The sequence below is a fragment of the Colobus angolensis genome, unplaced genomic scaffold (genome assembly GCF_000951035.1).
Source record: "Colobus angolensis palliatus isolate OR3802 unplaced genomic scaffold, Cang.pa_1.0 Scaffold52, whole genome shotgun sequence".
Lineage (NCBI taxonomy): Eukaryota > Metazoa > Chordata > Mammalia > Primates > Cercopithecidae > Colobus > Colobus angolensis.
This window is the reverse complement of record NW_012118710.1, coordinates 7,234,562-7,254,999: the sequence shown is the minus strand read 5'-3', so window position 1 is coordinate 7,254,999 and position 20,438 is coordinate 7,234,562. Positions and strand designations below refer to the sequence as shown.

Here is a 20,438-nt window from a genome sequence, read left to right as displayed (position 1 = left end):
GAGAGGTTCAGTAGACAGTTGACGTTGGCCAGAGAGTCTAGACGTCAGAGAACTGTGTGGGCTGGTACCATAAATTTGGGGCTTGTCAGTGTCTGGATGATATTTAAAGCCCTTAGGTTGGATGAGATCACTAGATAATGGTTGAAGAGAGAAGAGAAAAGACCTGAGGATGGAACCCTGATGCACATTAACATTTAGATGCGGAGGAGGTCAGGAGTCACTACAAGGAAGAAAGAAAAGTAACAGCCCAAGGAGTAAGAGAAAAACCAAATGAAAGGAAAATGGTGTCCAGAAGAAAAGTCTAAAAATTCAGGCCATCTTCATTCCCATACCAGGATTTCTAGAGTTGCCTCTTTGTGGCCAGTCTTGTCCTGCATCAGTTTATCTGATCTATCTAAAACAAATCCTGATCACATTGCACTCCTGTTTAAGCCTCTTCAGTAGCTCAGTGTTATTCTTAAGAGGAAGTCTAGAGCATTTAATATATATATGATCTGGTCTCAGCTTTCTATTTTTTTTTTTTTTTTTTTTTGAGACCAAGTCTTGCCCTGTCACCCGGGCTGAAGTGCAGTGGTGCGATCTTGGCTCACGGCAACCTCTGCCTCCTGGGTTCAAGTGATTCTCCTGCCTTAACTTCCCAAGTAGCTGAGATTACAGGTGCCTGCCACCATGCCTGGCTAATTTTTGTATTTTTAGTAAAGATAGAGTTTCACCACATTGGCCAGGCCCGTCTCAAACTCCTGACCTCAGGTGATCTGCCTGCCTCGACCTCCCAAAGTACTGGGATTACAGGCATGAGCCACCGCGCTGAGCCCCAGCTTCTTTTCTTAATCACCGTTAGGTATTTTCCTTCCTACCCTCTCACCACTGCTGTATTCCTCAGCAAAACAAAGCCAGTCAGTTTGAATGCCTGGTGCCCATCTTGGCCTATAGTTTCCCTTATGTGTTCTGTTACTTCTGACTAAGCCTCTTTCCCTCAGCCTAACACTTAACCTGCTTAACTTATTCTTCCTTCGGTTTTCAGCTTAGATTTCATGTCTGCAAGGCCTTCACCTTCCCACCCTAAGTTTGAGTTAGTTGCTCTTATAAGTTGCCTCAGTATCAAAATTTTTGTTCTATATTTTCATTGCCTTTATTCTGGTCTGGATTCCCTATCTGATAGACATAGTCCCTGCCATCTGACATACAGTATAGAGTTTTATTCATCATTACATCTGTTGAATTTACCACAGAGTCTACCATGTAGATATTCAATAAATATTTGTTGTGCTGTGGTTTTCATTCTTCCTGCTAACTTCTCACTGGACCTTTTAGTGTTAAAGTAAAGGAAAATTGGCCATGCCTGTAATACTAGCGCTTTGGGAGGCCAGGGTGGGTGGATGACGAGGTCAGGAGTTTGAGACCAACCTGGCCAATATGGTGAAACCCCGTCTCTACTATAAGTACAAAAATTAGCCGGGTGTGGTGGCAGGTGCCTGCCATCCCAGCTACTCAGGAGGCTGAGGCAGAAGAATCGCTTAAACCCAGGAGGCAGAGGTTACAGTGAGTCAAGATTGCACCACTGTACTCCAGCCTGGATGATAGAGTGAGACTCCATTTCAAAAAGAAAGAGAAAAATCAAGATTTTGCTTCAATATAGTCAATTTTATTCATTCATGTAGAGGACATTTATTGTACAATTGTCATATACAAATAATCTTGGCTTCGTGAAACAAGAAATATATCTTCCCTACAATTTTAATACAAAGCAGAAAGAAGATAAGTGATTTGATAAAAGTAAGGAAACTATTTGTAATAATCATCTACTCTGTGCCAGACACTAAGTTAAAGCCCAAAATGCATGCATCTTGAAATTATTTCCACCAAACAATAGCCTGAATGCATCCTTAAAGTCTGAAAAGTAGGCGTGCTCTTCTCACTGAAGAAAATTCCATTCTGCACCTTTCCCCAAAATGCACTAGGTTCATTCAGAGTGAGATCATGTTGATCCATATTCTTTATGATCTTCACCGGGTACAGAATTCCTCAGAGAATGTGGGGGCTGCACTGGCAACTTGGCATGTCCTTTTAGGCTATGGAGACTTAATTAGGATCTTGAACCCACAAAAGCATCTGTGCCTTTGGTCATACCTTTCAGTTCTCAAAAGATTTCTAGGCTCTCCTAAGCTAGCATTAGGCTACTGGCATTGATGCTGATGCTCTAATCACTCTCTCAAACTGTTTTTTTTTTTTTTTCCAATTTTGTCCATTTTTCCTCATCTCCCGCTGATTATTTTCAATTACATCAATATAGCACTTTCTGAAAATTGCCTGACTTGCTTCATCCTTCAGAATCATTCCTACTGTGAACCAATTCAACCCATATATATGTGCAACATTTGTAATTTTTTTTTACTAGTTTCTATTTTTTATGATCTAATGTTTATTCCAGCATAAGTATATGTCTTTTCTTACTACCATTTTCAATGATTTTGCTGACTCTGCCCTTAATGGACATGATGGGATTTTGTTAATTAAATACCTCAGAAAGTGATAAACTACTAATAGTATGCTCTTTAGCACCAGAATAACTTGGGTGCTCATTAAAAATGTGAATTTACAAGCTGAATCTCTCTACCTCTCAGTAAGTAAAAATTTGTAGAGTTTATATCTTCAGTTTTCAAAATCAGACATAAAGTGAAGTCGTTTTCTCAAGTGCTGGAGTTCAAATTCTGCTCTTTTTGACTCTGTCTTCTGTTTCAATTTTGTCTCCCCATCTGATGGGCAAAAGCACAGTTCTTTTATAGTTCAAAGATGAAATTACCAGATACAATACAGGACCCTCCATTACATTCAAATTTCAAAGAAACATCAAATAAGTGTTTAGGATAAATATGCCCCAAATATTACATGGGAAATACTTGTGCTAAAGCTACTCATTTTTTATCTGAAATTTAGAGTTAACTGTGTGTCAAACTTTTATTTGTTCAATCTGGCAAGCTTACTAAAAGGAGCTGTAAACATGTCTGAATGGGAACTATCAAAAATATTTTATGAAATAGATGACCTTTGTTGCCAACCTTGTAAGGATGGTTAGAATTGAAGCAGATATTGGAGGAGAGAGCCTCTCATTGAGGGTGAAAATTTGGAGCCAAAAGTAAGTCTGCAAAAGTACACGGTCTACTTGAAAAAATGAGTAGTCAGGTTTGACCAGAGAATAGGGTTTGTGTAGATGAGAAGTGGGCATTCAACTGTAGTGTGAGCAGAGCATGAAATGTCTTGAGCAGTGAAAGAAGTCCACCAGGAGTGGACCCAGTCCATCCTGCAGTGTCATGAAAGGTGTCATGTCGGGGTGGCCATACTAGAACAGGGTTTGGGAAGTTCCAAGTAATCAAAGACTGGGGGTATGGGTGGAGGGGACTGTCCCATGTGGGTGTCCACTGGGATGTCTTCTTTGGAAACTGAGATGGGAGAGGCACTAGAGATGCAATCACTCAGATATGTGAGTGGTTTGAGGAGGGAGTGAATGGAAACAGATTCAGAGATGAGTCTTTGATCTCAAGCCGTGTCCCTGGTGGTGTCATTACCAGAAATAGGAGAATTCAAGAGAAGAACATATTTGAAGAGGTAAGAATGAATGATGATGATGAATCTGTAAATCAGATGACAAATGTGAGATGTGAGCACAAGATGCTGGTGGTTTTGCCCAGCGAGCAGGAAGGAAATATGTCATCAGATCTTCAGAGAGAAGATGAGGCAGGAGATGTTAATGTGAGACTGTTCAGGATCAAGGAAATCATTGGCACTGTCTCTATGTGAGTGATTATCCAATTAGATGACAACAGAGAAAGGAAAAAGGGCCAAGAACTGAACTTAAAAGCCTGCCTATTTAGAACTAGGAGAATGAAGGGTAGTTACTAAACAATCAGTAAAGAACAGGTCAAACTTCAAGAGAATCAAATTTAAGGGGCAGTTTTTTTCCAAAAGGAAGTTTGCTATTCTTGCCTATTGCTGCAGAGCAGTGGTAAAGACGAAGAACATTACAGTTGATGCAGTTCCAAACGACCTTCAAGAGAGCCGTGGTTTGGGCAAACACAGACTTTACAGGGTATGGAAACAATCAAATGATGTAGCAGTAGGGGAGTAGTTAAATAAATGATCATGCAGCCTGAGCATGGGCTAGGCAAATTAAAAAGGAATGAAGCCGGTCAGGCGCAGTGGCTCACACCTGTAATCCCAGCACTTTGGGAGGCCGAGGCTAGCAGATCACCTGAGGTTGGGAGTTTGAGACCAGCCTGACCAACATGGAGAAACCCAGTCTCTACTAAAAATACAAAATTAGCCGAGAGTGGTAGCACATGCCTGTAATTCCAGCTACTCCGGAGGCTGAGGCAGGAGAATTACTTGAACCCGGGAGGCAGCCGAGATCGTGCCATTGCACTCTACTCTGGGCAACAAGAGCGAACCTCTGCCTCAAAAAACAAACAAAAAAAAGGAATGAAGTAGGCATATTATGTTCTGACAAGTCATTGACAAGAGAGCATACATTTTCTTAAAGGAAAGTATAGTAAAGGAAGTATAATATAGAACCTTTAGGGTAGAGAAAGGAAAATAAAAACAAATGGAGGACATTTACATTTTTTTTTTTCTTAAATGGCACACAAGATACTATCAAGAGTGATTACTTATGGAGAAGTGGTACTTGGAAGAAGGCAAGCTTGCTTTTTGCATAGCATATGTACCTTTTTATACTTCCTAGGACATTTTCTAATCTTATATATGTATTACTTCTATTTGTTCATTTTTATGTTAACAGTAAGGTGTTAACTGATTGGGAAGATCACGGAACAAGCATTAAGAAATATTTAATGTTAAAAAATGCTTAAAGTTCTTCTAGACAAAGAGCTAAGAAATCAGTAGATGTACAAAGGTGACATGTTTGAGAAGTTTGTGAGAGAATAAGTTGAGGGAAGGATTTGGGGAGAGGTGATTAGAGAGACTGGACTGTGTTTGTAGGCAGGGGGCAAGGCCCAGCTGTGGAGGAAAAATTTGAAGATACAAGGCCAAAAGAGAATAATGCATGAGGCCAGGTCCTCATGGGGCAGCTCTTCAGGGAACAGAAAAAACAGAAAATTGGATGAAGGAATAGAGGAATTTTGAGTTGCAGGGGAGTGAACTCACATAGGATAGTCTCCATGTTTTCAACAAGAAAGAGGGCAAGTGAGGAGTAGGGAAGGAAAGGGACAAAGTTCAGAGCAGCTGTTGTGAGGAAAGCACTATTTGGCCATAGAATGTGAATAAAATAATTATTGAGTTGCAAGAAAAGCCTGGGTGAGGTTGCATAGCATCCTTTCGATGATGCCAGTGCTATAGTGACTTCCTCCAACAGGGCAAGTTAACTCGGGTGCCGGTATGGAGAGAGCAGAGAGGAGACACAAGGAAGAGACACTGCATCATGGTTAAGCAGCTTGGGAGTGAAGATGGACATGTGTTCAAAGCCTCACTTTGCCATTTTCCAAGTTATGAACTTGCTTGACACTGTGTCATCATCAGTAAAATAAGATGTTAATATATAATACCTACCTCATAGATTTTATTTATGAGGATAAAAATGTGATCATCTGGGTAGTTCTTAGAGAAAGAGAAGTCAGCATAAGGTTAGTGCTCAGTTACTGAGTTACTGTGGTTCCTGAGAGATAGTCACACAGTGTGATCAGGAAGACAGAGATCAACAACTGGATAGAGAGTGATCAAAAGCATTGATTCTGGAGCCAGATTGCATGGGATTGAGTCCCACTTCTGCTACTTATCAATCATGAGGCTTTGAGAAAGGCAAGTAATTCTCTCGCCTCAGTTTACACATCTCAGTGAAGATATTTTTAGAACGTTGTTGGAAGATTAAAATGAGTTAATAAATGTAAAGTCCTAGAACAGTGCCTTCTAAGTGCTTTTTAAGATATAGCTGCTATTGTCATTACAACAGTAAAACAACAACTACAATAGTAAAATGAGATTTTTGAGTTTGGGAAATTGGAAAGGCAGAAATGTTACAAGATTCTAAAAATTGCAAATATAATTGAAATTGCTTAGCATGGTTGGCCATGGCTAACCATTTAAAAGCTATTTTCTGATGCATTAAATTAAAGAAAAAAAGTTTCCTTCTTGTTGACAGCACATATAAAGAACTTTAACAATAACTTCTGTTTCATCATATTTCAGCATGCAATTAAATATTTTGGCAGGGAACTTTGTATCAACACCACCTCCTGTGCTGAGGGTGCTTCCTGGGGCGCCTGTTACCTGGCCTTCTATGGGATTCCATCTCCATGGCTGGCTGCCTCGTTTTCTGTTTGTCTTACCCTTCTCAGGATGTGCTATATTTATCATATGGATTCCTTAGTAATTCACTTCCTCTTATGTATACCAATTCAAGTATGTTTGTTTTTCTGAAATGGGAGCAATGGCATTCTGTAATATCCAATAGGAGATAAAACAGAATATCATATGTTTGGAAAGGTACTCGCTATGTTCCTATGTTAATTCTCAGTCACTTATCTGAATCCTGCAAAATAGATTCTAATCGGGTATATAGTTAAGGTCGTAACATGAGCACTGAGTTAAATTTCCATTAGTAAGTGGCTGACATTAATACATCTTTTAGAGGGGAGTTATGTAAAGAGAAGGAGGAAAACCAACTAAAAAGCCCTTCTATAGAGTCCTTTGGGCACATTGGTGACAGTAAATGACTGGATATGATTATCATGCATAAAGCCATCAACCTTGTTAATACCCATTCCCTGAACTGTGAAGTTCAAAGGGTCTTTGAAAGGTTATTTAGTCCTTCTCCCCAGCTTTGGCCACAAAACTAAAATAAAATAACTGGAGAGTACTGTAAAGTCATGCGGTTTTTTAGAGACTTTCTGAAAGATTTCACAATCTCCCACAGAAATACAATTCAAGTTTTTAACAACCCTCATTGTAGAAAAGGTCATTGTAATATCTAACCAGAGTCCCAATTGCTATAATAAAAGGTCAAGTCCTCTTTTGCAGTTCTTGTTAAAGATGGTGAAGAGTTGGTTACTAGCTTCATCATAAATGAATGGTCACTGAGCACCTACCCAGATGGTAGGCCTCTTCTCTTCTTATAACAACACTTTATGTATTCAAGATCACCAGGAAGTCACTTTACAGCACCCTTTTCTTCAGGACAAATGAACCCATAAACATTTCCTCTCCAGGGTCCTAGTTTCCAGATCTCGATTAATCTTTTCAGCCTTTTCTGCAGATGCTTTGTGTCTGTTCCAGCCATGAGTACATTCCTCAGTAGTTTCTGACTAATTTGGAATACAAGAGATTTTGCAGCCAGTGCTTTACATTGTTTGTGGGGTTTGGGGCTTTTTTAACACCTGTAGATTGTAGACAGTAATTTTCTCTACCACCTGGTGAGTCCTCCCAAGCTTTGCCTGAAGCTTTTGTGACTCTAGGAAAGAGGAAAATAGGGATGAAGAAAACAGGAAAGACGTTTGTAACACATTGGTATGTAAAGTTTCGTTTATGAAACGGAAAGTCAGCGGAAAGTATCCTGTGCCCACAAAGAGAGAGAATAGCCTGCTCAGTCAGGGCTTTTGTTCAAAATCACTTTGAGCAAACAAACCTGCCACACTGTACTTGAGAGACTGGATAGGTATAAACATATGTGTAAATGTAAACGAAAAGAGAGTCCTGGCAGCAGGGTTTCTAAAATCAACCTAAGACTGTGGTTTCTTTGATATTTCTCTTCTCACAGTTGGAGGCCAGGCAAGCAATCAATAAAGAGCTGTTTGTGATGATTGGCAAGTTTCCCTGGGAAGTTATAGAGATATTGTAGCTTTTGAAGAGTTTAAAGCAGTTAGGGAAAACAAAGCAACTCACTGGCATTTGGAAAATTAACAATAAAAAGTACAACCCAAATTGAAATCTAGGAAGTACAAGTGATACAAGTTGTTCAGAAGACCACAGGGTGGCAGCGCTGACTGGATTGGCCAAGACAGAATCACCTTCATGGGAGAGGAGGACCTTGCACTGGGTACCCTGACTGATGGGTAGATGGAGAGGGCTAGGGTCTAGGTGCCTTGTGGAGTTGGGGTGGGGGGGTATATATTACACTGACCACTACATATGGCCTTTTGTTAGCAGGTGTCCATCTAGCAGAGATATCAATTACAGTTGCACTTGGGATGAATGACAATGCAATAAAGGGCTGAAAAGCTGAGCACAGGAATGGTTATGGGAAAAGTTGCCAGTCCCTGGGAAGTGACTGCACCTTGTGGTCCTGTTGCTAGAGTAATTCTCCCAGGAATGAGGGGCAGAGGCCTCCAAGGTTCTTTAGGAGAGTCGTGTGCTTGTGTGCATGTATGCACATGTGTGTATGTGATGATTCTTCAGGGGCAATGCTTAAGTGCATATGTACTTATACACACACCCACGACTTTCTCCCTTCTCTCATGAAGCCAGAATAAAAAATCTAGAACTAAACCTTTGGGCCAATACTGAACACATGAAAGAGAATCACTTCAACTTTTGTAAACACACAGAAATCTTTACAAAGAAAGCCACTGTGTGCTCTTGGAAAGAAAGATCAGAAAACAACAGGATGGGGGTGTGGGTGGGAAGAGGAAAAAGAATGAGATGAAGTACAACCAGGTAGATCAAAAAGAGAAGGGTAAAAAGAAAAGAAAGAAGAAAGAAGCACAGTGACTCACCTGTAGAAGAATGTGAGCTGTAGGTAAAGTCTGGTTCTGTCTCCTGAGGTGTAAAATGTGGCTTTGAGGACTTGTGTATACCTCTGTGACCGCACTTGAAATACCCAGATCTCATCACTACCTTGTCCTTACGACCTTTAGACAAGAAATGACTGAGAATATGAGCCACAGGTTAATTCATCCATACATCTTCATTGCTGCCCCTCAATAAATATTTGTTGAGTTAGTGAAATTATTGTAAGCTGAGTTTTGTAATTCCCAGGATAAACTGTTCTGTAAACTAATTACTGCTTTGCTTATCTCTCTATAGGCATCCCTTTCCTCTGCCGCTTAGCTTGTAGATCAAGCTGTCCCAGTGTCAGGGTGAGCCTTAGGGGAGCCAGTACTCACCATGCAGGTCTCTGTCCTTTCTTTCCCTACCCTGTCCCTGAAGTTCCTCTACTCATTTTTAAAATTCTGTAAATTAGTATTTTATTCCTTTGAATTAAGTCAAATGGATTCTACAGATGTTCGTGGGAGAAGAAACACACTGAGCCACATCAAACATTGATACTTTGGTCTGCAGGCATACATAGGGTTAGTCCTAAAAGCAAGATCTATATCTGGAGGGAGAATGAGAATTCTGGTTACCTGGTAGGGAGGGAGTAGAAACATAAAAGACAAAACGTCGATCCAGGGGAACAAAGAAAACTTGTTCCTGCTGCTTGGTTTTGTCTTAGGATGTTCAGTGCCACCAAAATCCATTTCCAGCCCAGGCGTCTTGCCCTGGTCATCCTCCTGGCTTCTGGTCCTTCCTATTTTAGTACCTGGAAAACTGAGGATGCCTTTGTCTCTACTTTGTCAACTCAGCAACAAAGGAGTTGCATTCTGCACACTGCCAGGCTGCTTCTCTGTATGTGCTCATTTGCTGACCAGGTGTATTCTCCCCAGATACACTCTTTAAGGTGAGAGTGTCATCAGTCAGCAGTGCCCAAGGAACTGGAGGAAAGGGAGGGAAAATGCTAGTTGGTTTCAATCCAAAGTTCCCTCACTGCTTCCCGTACACTGGCATGATGCATCTGCTGTGTTCTGTGTTCTCTGTCTGCTCTGGGAATAATTATTCCCTCCAAGGCACTTAATTGAGTAGAGGGAAGGTGGGAGCTTAAGAACGATAGCTGCCCTCCTTCTTCCCCTACATGACAGAGGCACATGTGGAAACTGAGGTCGACGTTTATCATCTCAGCCATGGTTATGAGTGGTTGGAGAAGCAGGCTCCATTCCTGTCTCTCTCACCTTTGAATCATCATGAAACTGGAATGGAAGTCTAAATCACACCCTGTTTCTGAGCAGCCATAATGCTATTCTGGCGATTAAAGGTATTTGATAAACCTCTGACCTTTCAGATGCTGTTTTTGTTTTTGTTTGTTTGTTTTGTTTTTGATGGTTGTGTTCTCGCTTGAGAATTATTTTTATGTGTTTATTGCCCTATTACTGAACCAGTTCTGCTTGATTTCCTCGTTCCCTCTTTAATTTGGTAGCACCTTATTTTACACGCCACTAACTTTGTTGAAAATAAATTCACTTTCCTTGTGTGGTTAGTATTACTCATTTGATAACATAAGTACCATATTAGGGTGCAGTGAATGCATAGTAAGTGCTGCACAATTACAAGGTAAACATATGATAGGTTTATTTTATCCTCTAAGCCCAATACAGGGGTGACAGAGTAATTACTTTTGGACCCATTAAGTGTACTTACCACATAATCTGTAGGAAGATTAACTATGTAGTTAGCATTTGCCATCTTCCATTTTCACACACCTTCTAAGATTACACCTCTTTGAGGCTTATGTTATCTCAGATAAATCTCGTGTGCTGTATTGCAGGAACCATCACGGATCTGCTACAGGAATAACCACACCCAACGCACCTCTAGAAAAAGGGTGAAAAGCAGCTCCAGCACATCTCGTGGGGTGGGGAGGCACCCACATTCTAAATCCACACTAACGCTTTTATTTTTGCTTTGCCCATGCATCCAATAGGATGGAGTAGGAGAGGTATGGGAGAAACAGCATGTGCCGTCTTAGCGACCCGTCCTCTTCCACAATAAATTATTAGAGTCTAGCATTTAATTGGTGTCAGAAAACATCTACCATGGACATAAGAGCACCTGGGACCACGACCTTCATATCCCACAATAAAATTCTCTCATAATGACTATATGCCCTAAACTGATGTTGTCAGTGTACTCTTAATGATTTGTGCCAACGCTAAAATACATATTTGTGAACTCTGGTCTTTTTCTCGACTCATAGACTTTGTGTTATCTCCTTGCCCTAGACTGCTCTCTGCAAATGCATGTGCCCCAGGTTTCACATAAGCAGAGCAGATCACCCATATTTTATCACTGTGTGTGGGTCTGCCCTCACTCTGGTAAAAGGAAAATATAAAAAGTGTTTTGCAGGTAAACATGACATCCTAAACTAAGGAGATGTCTGCTCTTACTAGAAAAAAATACTATTTTCTTTGCAAAATTGATTATCTTCAAGAGTCTATTACATGCTAAGCTACCTTAATGCAGTTAAGATGTTTACCTAGCATCCCTTTGATTTATACAAGGCATTTTAGAAACACGATTATTGTGTGAAAATAAGTACAACTTGTGTTCACTGTACATCTGTCATTTTCTCTGAGCAGTAGCTCCAAAAATCCAATAGCATTTCCTTTTGTATCCCTGAGTGGTTCTTTGGTTTTGTGCTCATGCTGGTCACTTACGATTTCTCTTGTATCTTTCAGGCATAGAGAATGCCAGCGACATTGCTTTGTACTCGGGCTTGGGTGCTGCCGTCGTGGCTGTTGCAGTCCTGGTCATTGGTGTCACCCTTTATAGACGGAGCCAGAGTGACTATGGCGTGGACGTCATTGACTCTTCTGCATTGACAGGTGGCTTCCAGACCTTCAACTTCAAAACAGTCCGTCAAGGTCAGCGGCGTAGGTCCCTCCACACCTCGTCCTCAGTACCATAGACTACGCTCACACCGGACCCCAGCCTTCTCCTGGGCCCCGTGTGAAGGTAGCTCTTGGCACTGGGAGCCGCTGCCAAATTGTCTTCACACATGAACAGACCAGGCTGGGTGAAGTGGTCTGCTTATCTCCTTGTCTGCCACAAGGACAAGAGGGTCTTGGTTTATTATCAGCAACATTTTCAATGAGGCATTTCCATTTTTGATGTACAGTCAGCCTAATGAGTTATTTTATTTCAAATTATACTTCTTTTTAAAAATGTCCTTTTGAGAATGTGTATTTAATTTAGTTAACCCAAGTATTGATTATTTAAGACCGAGGACTAACACCTATATCACAACCTCCCAGGTATATTTATTACCCTATTTATGAAGTGGAGTAATTTCGTTATTTCTATTTTAAATAAGTAAACAAATTTTAGAGAACAGATGATGGGTCAGCTAGCCAGGGGGAAAAAAATGAAATGCCAGCCTAAATGACTCTCAGCTGTTGCCAAGTCCAAGCAATCTTTAGTTGCGGGGGAAGGAAAATCTATCATGTCAAACTGTAGCAATACTCATTTTCAAAACAGAGTCATTTAATTCTCTTATAGGAACCAAATCTATTCCTTATTGCAAGGTGGGGATGAAACATACACGGCTTTCATTTTAGAAAAAAATGAAACTGTCTCTTTTCAGAGGATGAAGTTTTCTGCCTTGACCCTCATCATCAATATCGTCACCTTTATTTCTGTTTATTGTGCATCAGTGATGCCTACAGCGTGGAACCAGAAGTCTCAGTGCAAGGCAGTGATTGACTAGACAGGCTTCTGAAGTGGAAACACAGGCATACTGGAAAAAATTGAGAGATGGCCAGAGAGATGAGTACCTTCCCTCTTGCCATTCACTTCTGGGCACCTCAGAGTTAGGCCTCAAAAGGGACACATCCCCTACATCTGGACATATAGTTTAGTATATGTAGAGAATTGGAAATAAATCCAAATATAGAACTGATTTTTTAAGTGGTATTACCCAAGCTGGAGTGCAGTGGTGTAATCGTAGCTCACTGTAGCCTCCTACCCATGGGCTTAAGTGATCCTTCCACCTCAGCAGCTGGGACTGCAGGCACATGTTGCCGCACCAAGCTAAGTTTTTGTTTTATTTCTATTTTTTCTAGAGACAGGGTCTCACTGTGTTGCTCAGGCTGGTCTTGAACTTGTGACCTCAACGATCCTCCCACCTTGGCCTCGGAAAGTGCTAGGATTATAAGAATGAGCTACTGGGTCAAGAATTGATTTTTATGCTACATAAAAAAACTAGAAACATATTTTCATCAAATAATAAAATATCTTAGACCATAACACTTGAAAATAGAGGAGCAATATTAGTGTGAGAGACAGTTTTGTGCATAAGACCATAGGCTTTGAAGTTAGATTTTAGTCTAAAACTGCTATCAGTCAGTCTGTTATCCTCTTAGTCTCAAGTCTTAGAGCTATAAAATGGGGTTAGTAACATTGACCTCAAAGTGTTCTTGTGAGGATGATAGATTACCTGGAACAACATGGGTAAGCCCTTGGCATATGGGTGCTCACAAGTGCGGTGAATAGAGTTCTAGAAGCTGGTTGTTTCCTCTTACCCTAGCACAGGGTGCCAGCGTCTTCCGTGGAGCACTAGGCAGCAGGTGAGAGGGGTGGATCCCTGGCCTACACATGTCTGGGGAGTGCTGACTTGCCTACACTTAAACACAACTTACGTGTATTGTGAATCTCTAAGACTATATTAGTCTTACCAAACTTATCTGGCCATTTTGTTTTATTTTTGTTTTCGGCCAAGAAGATCACAGAACTAATGACACAAGCAAAGTATTTTGGCAAACGTCACTCTCTGTGTATTTATTATGGTGATCTGCCTCATGCTGATATCATGTGGTTTTCACCTCCACTGTCTTAGAGAGATCCGTTTTTGAGCAATACATCAAGTGCCCCAGCAAGTTGAATACTGGGCCTTTTAAATAGAATGCCATACACAGAACAGACCAAGGACTTGTAAAAGGATTTCCAAAGAGAAGATTGGGGTGACCAGAGGTGGGTAACTGGCGCTGGTCAGACTTCAGTCAAGCTGGCAGCCGATTTTCTCTGACCCTGGATGCTATCATATGTACGTATATCCAGAATCAGGCATTTCCCACTCAAGTGCTATCTCACTCTAGGAAATATTTTTGCTTCCTTGTGTCACTTAGGCTAGGCAGATCTTCTAAGTGTAGTCAAAAATTAAACTTCAGAGGCCAGTGCTTGAGATAAAAGAGCCAGGTGACTGAGGCATATGGGCTTTTGAAGTCTCCATGGAATCTCCTGTTCTAAACTCTTTTCTAATCTAAGATGGGTTTTGGTCCTGCTTCTTGCCTGGGAAGACCATAAACAGGAGCAAAGTGGTCACCTGTAGAACTCAGTGCAGACCTGCTAGAAAGCACAACTCCCTGCTCCCTGATGGTGCCTGGGTCTTGATACAACATGCCCATGCATGGAAAACAAACAAACAAACAAAAACGCATCATCAAGGATCCTTTAGCTCTATCGCATTATTTATTTCATCCAATTTGTGTATTTTCCTCTATCACTCTGGATTCTTAGAGCATCAGAACAAGGGGTGGGAAAAGTCAGGGTGATAGATTCCCTGCTGGCGTTGCTGCAAATTATGAAAATGGAAAAACAATAGAGGCTAATACAATATGGCCCAGAATTGCAACATTTTCAAAAAGATCATACTTTAAACATTTTTGTCAGGCCCCAAAGGAAAATTGTTTAATATGGTTTGGCTTTCAATTTGAGATGTCACATTGACAGACTGATATTGGTGGGAAGCTTGGGACTGAGGGTTATTTTGTTATTTACTAATGAATGAGATTACTTCATCACAAGAAAATATCACAGCATTTCTTTTTAATATTTGGCTTGGAAAAAATTGGTGAGCCCCAGCAGATGACAAAGCCCAATTTCTCATGTTTTTGCAAAGATGCTATATATTTATTTTCCCTTTGAGACAGAAAGGAAACCATGCTAAGCTGCTCCCTATGTGGAATCTAAGCTTCTCACTGTCTCTGGGTGGTGCATTCTTTCCCTCACAGAGTGACATATGAGTTATTAGAGCAAATTGGCTACTCAGATGTGGTGTGATTCATGAAGTGCCCTGACCCTTTTGCTCTGAGGACAAATCAGTTCCTCCCCAGCTCCAGAATCTCTGCAGAATTCCATAGGAAATGCACTGGAACCAAAGTAGCTTCTGTTATAAACAGCACTACCTAGTCACCGCGCTGTGTCATCTCTTGCCATTTAAAATGAACAGATGTTATTTTTGCTTAAAACTCAACTGCAAAACATCTTTCTCCACCCTCCCCCTACTTTTTTTGTTGTTGTTGTTATTTTAGCTTCTCTTTGCCAGTTGAAATAATCACATAAACAATAATACCTGAGTTCGTTGCCGGAGAGAATGCCGGAAATACTTGTTTTGAAAAGATAGCAAGGAAAGATCTCTGGAAAGTGAAAGTTTTGGGTCAGTGCCATTTAGAGAATGGACTGTGGAAGCCAGGGCTCTTGATTCAAAAGTTCTAGTCACTAGCACCCAACCTAGCAGGGTGGGCCTGAAGAGCTAGCTTGGATTGGAACCGCTGGCACCCATGCAGGCTGTTGTACAGTTTGTAGAGGTAGAAGTACAGGGGTAACTGAGAAGCCTTTTAGTTTCTGAGTGACAGATCAATTTTCTTTTACCAGGTAACTCCCTGCTCCTGAATTCCGCCATGCAGCCAGATCTGACAGTGAGCCGGACATACAGTGGACCCATCTGTCTGCAGGACCCTCTGGACAAGGAGCTCATGACAGAGTCCTCACTCTTTAACCCTTTGTCGGACATCAAAGTCAAAGTCCAGAGCTCATTCATGGTTTCCCTGGGAGTGTCTGAGAGAGCTGAGTACCATGGCAAGAATCATTCCAGGACTTTTCCCCATGGAAACAACCACAGCTTTAGTACAATGCATCCCAGAAACAAAACACCCTACATCCAAAATCTGTCGTCACTCCCCACAAGGACAGAACTGAGGACAACTGGTGTCTTTGGACATTTAGGGGGTCGCTTAGTAATGCCAAATACAGGTGGGTGGTCAGTGTGTGTTTGTGTATTTTCTAACGTATAAATGTTTCATTTTTACACAGTTACTTCCCATCAGATTCATTTTATGATGTTTACCATCCCCTCATCAGACCTGCAAACACTGCAGCTCCACTAGTCCGCTTGATTTACACCGCAAACCAGAACCAGCGCTAAGATTAGATTTTGCAGTCTTCATCTCAGCATGGACTGAATGCTCCCTTTGATTCCCTATTAGAGCTGACAACTATATTTGCTTGAAAGGTTTGGGTAGTCCCCAGGCTTTAAGCCCCTTTGGAGTGTATTTCCTAGGCATGATCAGAAAGCACTGAAAAAATTCTCTGGCATGACAGACCAGGGCCCCATGTTTACATGTAAGCATGGTTTATGTATGAGTTTGATAATTTAGATAATTTAGTGAAATGGTATCTCATCAGTAACTGACCTAATGAACACTCCATAGCCCTTGCTATAGTGTTACTCTCTGATGAGCAATCATGAGGGGTCGTTGTGGAGTTGCTCTTTTGAATTCAAACTTCAGTTCCAGGGCTGTGTCAGTATAATGAATTATCACAATTTTTTCCTCCCTTTGGCTGGAAGAGAGGAGATTTTCATGATGTTTTGACATGATACTTAAGGTATCCAGCCCAAATGATATACTTTCTATGGATTAGTTTTCAGAGTTGCTGCCTAAGACCTAAGTGGATGGTAGACAAGGTCAATTTCTGCTCAGATTTCTAAGCAATGAGAATTACGTAGTGCACTGAAGCAGGTAGTGATCTGTTGGCTGCTAAGAAGGAAGAGAATCTGTTGGATCTGTGTTTATCAAACAACAGGTCAGCACTGAGTCAGGGACATTATAGTTTAGACAGATGTCTCTATATCTGTGGAGGGTGGAACTAACCAACCTCTCAAATCAAGCATTTCATCCCATAAATAAAATCTGTAATAGGATTAGTCTGATTCTACCATTCTAGCTAACTGATCCCTCTAGTAGCTCAGAGACTGGAGACTGAAATTCATCTCTAGTTGAGGAATGTTGTCTTGTTCTCCCCTAGAGCAATTACTTCCTTAAAATCTTCATTTCAAAACGTATTTTACTGTATCAAAATAGCCCTCAATGGCAGCCATAATTGAAAGGTTTTGTTTTTTAAATTTCTAATTCTCTAAATCTTCTTTGGTCAGTGTTTTAGGACGTAGTAAGGATCTTGGTTCAAATGTGTATGCGTGTCAATGTGTGAATGCCTATGCATGATTTAATTCTTCCAGTTGGTAACTGGCAAATAGGAGACTTGATGGATAATGAGTCACTTTTCTGTAAGAATCTATAAACTAGACATGTGAGTCCTGAGGAAGGAAAAAGAATACCACCCTTGCCCTCTCAAAAAGAATAGGACGTATCAGAATTATACAAAGTTTGGCAGGGTGTGGTGGCACACACCTGTAGTCCCAGCTACTCAGGAGGCTGAGGTGGGGAAATCACTTGAGTCTAGGAATTCGAGACCAGCGAGGGCAACATAGCAAGTTGCTGTCTCTAAAAAAAATGACATAAAAACAAAAATACAGAATCATATAAAGCCGTGCATTAAGTTGTACATTTATCTTATCTCTTTCTAGCTCGTGCTTGGCACTTACAAGGCTCTCAGCGGTTATTAGTTGATAAACTGCCCATTACTCCTTCTCTCTCTTTGCTTCCTCCTTTCTTAGTGTATGTATGTGTGTGTGCACATCTGTTTATCCATGTGTAGAGGGAGTGCCATGACCAACCTGTTCATTGGTGGTGTTTGTTGTTCATCAAAGACAGCGAGATGAAATCATGATGAACCAGAGATTTATCTTCACCTCTGACTTGAGCAGCACTCATATTGAAAACTAAAAGTTCTGACAGTATTGTCAGTGATTCCCAGTTTCTCCCTGAAATGGGGCATTTTCAAAGCTCCTGACAAGAAGTGTTGGACAAGATTGAAGCTGTTCACTAGGAATGAGTTTGATATAAAATAACTGTGGAGAAATAAAACATATGCTACATTATTTACAGGAAATAAATGCAAAATATGCCCTAGGGAGCAAAAGTATAAAGAAAGCAAGGCACTGAGATTAGATTGCTCTAATGCCATCCATCCTAAATTGTTGTATGGTGCCTGATTTCTCCAAAAGGTTAGGGTGGTCTCCATACTCTAGAAATTATTTATTATTCCAAATATAAAACAGGAAGCTCAGACTGGTGCTTCTGTGGTCATATCAAATAAAAGGCTGTCAGGGTAGCAGGTGGAGTATGGGGGTATTATTTTTTTTTAATGAGAGATAACTAGAGAATGACATATTGAAATGAATTCTACTTTAGGGGATCATAGGCATAAAGCTGTCCCAGAGTATCTCTCATTCTTCACGATCTGTAATTTGCCACTCCCCATGTGCCTTTGTGTATGACTATTTCAGACTCCACGTAGTATTTGCATGTCCGGGCAGGAGGAGCAGGAGAAGTATGTTTGAAAGATAACACCATTTCTGATTGAAGAGAGAAAAATCATTTAAAGCTCCAGTGATCCTATAGATTCAGGTTGAATTTAGGAGTATTCTGAATAATGTCTCAATCTAAAGACAGAGAATTAAGCTGACTTGAAAGGAATAAGATGTGATCTGCACAGACAGCTCTTCCTCAATGGTCCGCACACATACATCTTCTGTTTTGTTATGAGAGTTGGCCATCAGGCTATGATGATCTACAGAAGCTAACATGTCTCGAAACCTGGCATTTTTACTAAGAATTTTGAATCCTGTTTCATTTATATCTTCATGATGTGTTTATTGGCTTCCTGCTCCATGAGTGGCATTGTGATAAGTGCAATTGATTTAATATTATTATTATTGCTTGGTGATAGTTTCCTGTACTTCTAATTTGGAAGAATTCAGACTGCATGTCTCTGTCATCATAATGACCTAGACAGCCTGAAAGAGCAGCAGCAGTGAGGAAGTTTTAAGTCAAACTAAAAGAAGACAGAATGTCGAGGGCATGTATTCGGGTTGACTTCCAAGCACACTGGATGTCCTGTGTATTGCAACTTGTGGTTAGCAGCAGGGAGGGTTATAATGGAGGCCCCTTCATTTGGCAACTACATTTAAGGAAGAATAGACAATAGAGGGAAGAGCCTCTCTAAGTGTGGCAATTATAGTTCTGTTGACATTAAGGTCCAGAACATAAATGGATCTCCATGCTACAAAGCTGTAACCAAGATTCAAATGTGCCTTATTCTTAGTGCTGGTGAAAGATACTGATAACTAGCATATTACTGAATAATGCTTATAATGTGAATCATAAATAACTTGTTTTGCAATGAGGTTTACATTTTTTGTTTTTATAGCTGCTAACAGGTACATAGAAGGAGATCAGGAAAGCCTGCCATCTCTAGATTTAAATTATCATAAGCAACCTGAAAGTTTTCTGAGCGATTACATTAGCTCTAATGAAAGGAAAAGAAGGTGAGAGCTGCCTTATTCAAAGAATAGGAGGGTGCCTTGAGATTTTATTTTGTAAGGATCTTACTGTTTCTCTATTTCATTTCTTTTTTTTGTTTTAATACTTTAAGTTCTAGGGTACATGTTCACAATGTGCAGGTTTGTTACATATGTATACATGTGCCTTGTTGGTGTGCTGCACCCATTAACTCGTCATTTACATTAGGTATATCTCCTAATGCTATCCCTCCTCCCTCCCCCCTCCCCACAATAGGACCCAGTGTGTGATGTTCCCCTTCCTGTATCCAAGTGATCTCATTGTTCAATTCCCACCTATGAGTGAGAACATGTGGTATTTGGTTTTCTGTTCCTGTGATAGTTTGCTGAGAATGATGGTTTCCAGCTGCATCTGTGTCACTACAAAGGACACGAACTCATCTGTTTTTATGGCTGCATAGTATTCCATGGTGTATATGTGCCACATTTTCTTAATCCAGTCTATCATCGGTGGACATTTGGGTTGATTCCAAGTCTTTGCTATTGTGAATAGTGCCACAATAAACATACGTGTGCGTGTGTCTTTATAGCAGCATGACTTATAATCCTTTGGGAATATCCCCAGTAATGGGATGACTGAGTCAAATGATATTTCTAGTTCTAGATCCTTGAGGAATCGCCACACTGTTTTCCACAATGGTTGAACTAGTTTACAGTCCCACCAACAGTATAAAAGTGTTCCTATTTCTCCACATCCTCTCCAGCAACTGTTGTTTCCTGATGTTTTAATGATTGCCATTCTAACTGGTGTGAGATGGTATCTCATTGTGGTTTTGATTTGCATTTCTCTGATGGTGAGTGATGATGAGCATTTTCTTATGTATCTGTTGGCTATATGAATGTCTTCTTTTGAAAAGTGTCTGTTCATATCTTTTGCCCACTTTTTGATGGGGTTCTTTTTTTCTTGTAAATTTGATTGAGTTCTTTATAGATTCTGGATATCAGCCCTTTGTCAGATGAGTAGATTGCAAAAATATTCTCCCATTCTGTAGGTTACCTGTTAACTCTGATGGCAGTTTCTTTTGCTGTGCAGAAGCTCTTTAGTTTTATTAGATCCCATTTGTCAATTTTGGCTTTTGTTGCC

At 40.6% G+C, this 20,438-nt stretch overlaps 1 protein-coding gene across 2 annotated transcripts in view; it reads left to right on the top strand.

Moving 5' to 3' along the window:
- UNC5D (unc-5 homolog D (C. elegans)) overlaps positions 1-20,438 on the top strand; it is a 584,569-nt gene that overhangs the window by 495,369 nt on the left and 68,762 nt on the right. For both annotated transcript variants that reach the window (XM_011960721.1, XM_011960722.1), the window contains exons 9-10: positions 11,496-11,681; positions 15,469-15,846. In XM_011960721.1, the coding sequence (XP_011816111.1) occupies positions 11,496-11,681; positions 15,469-15,846 (564 nt within the window). The remainder of the gene's footprint in view (positions 1-11,495; positions 11,682-15,468; positions 15,847-20,438) is intronic.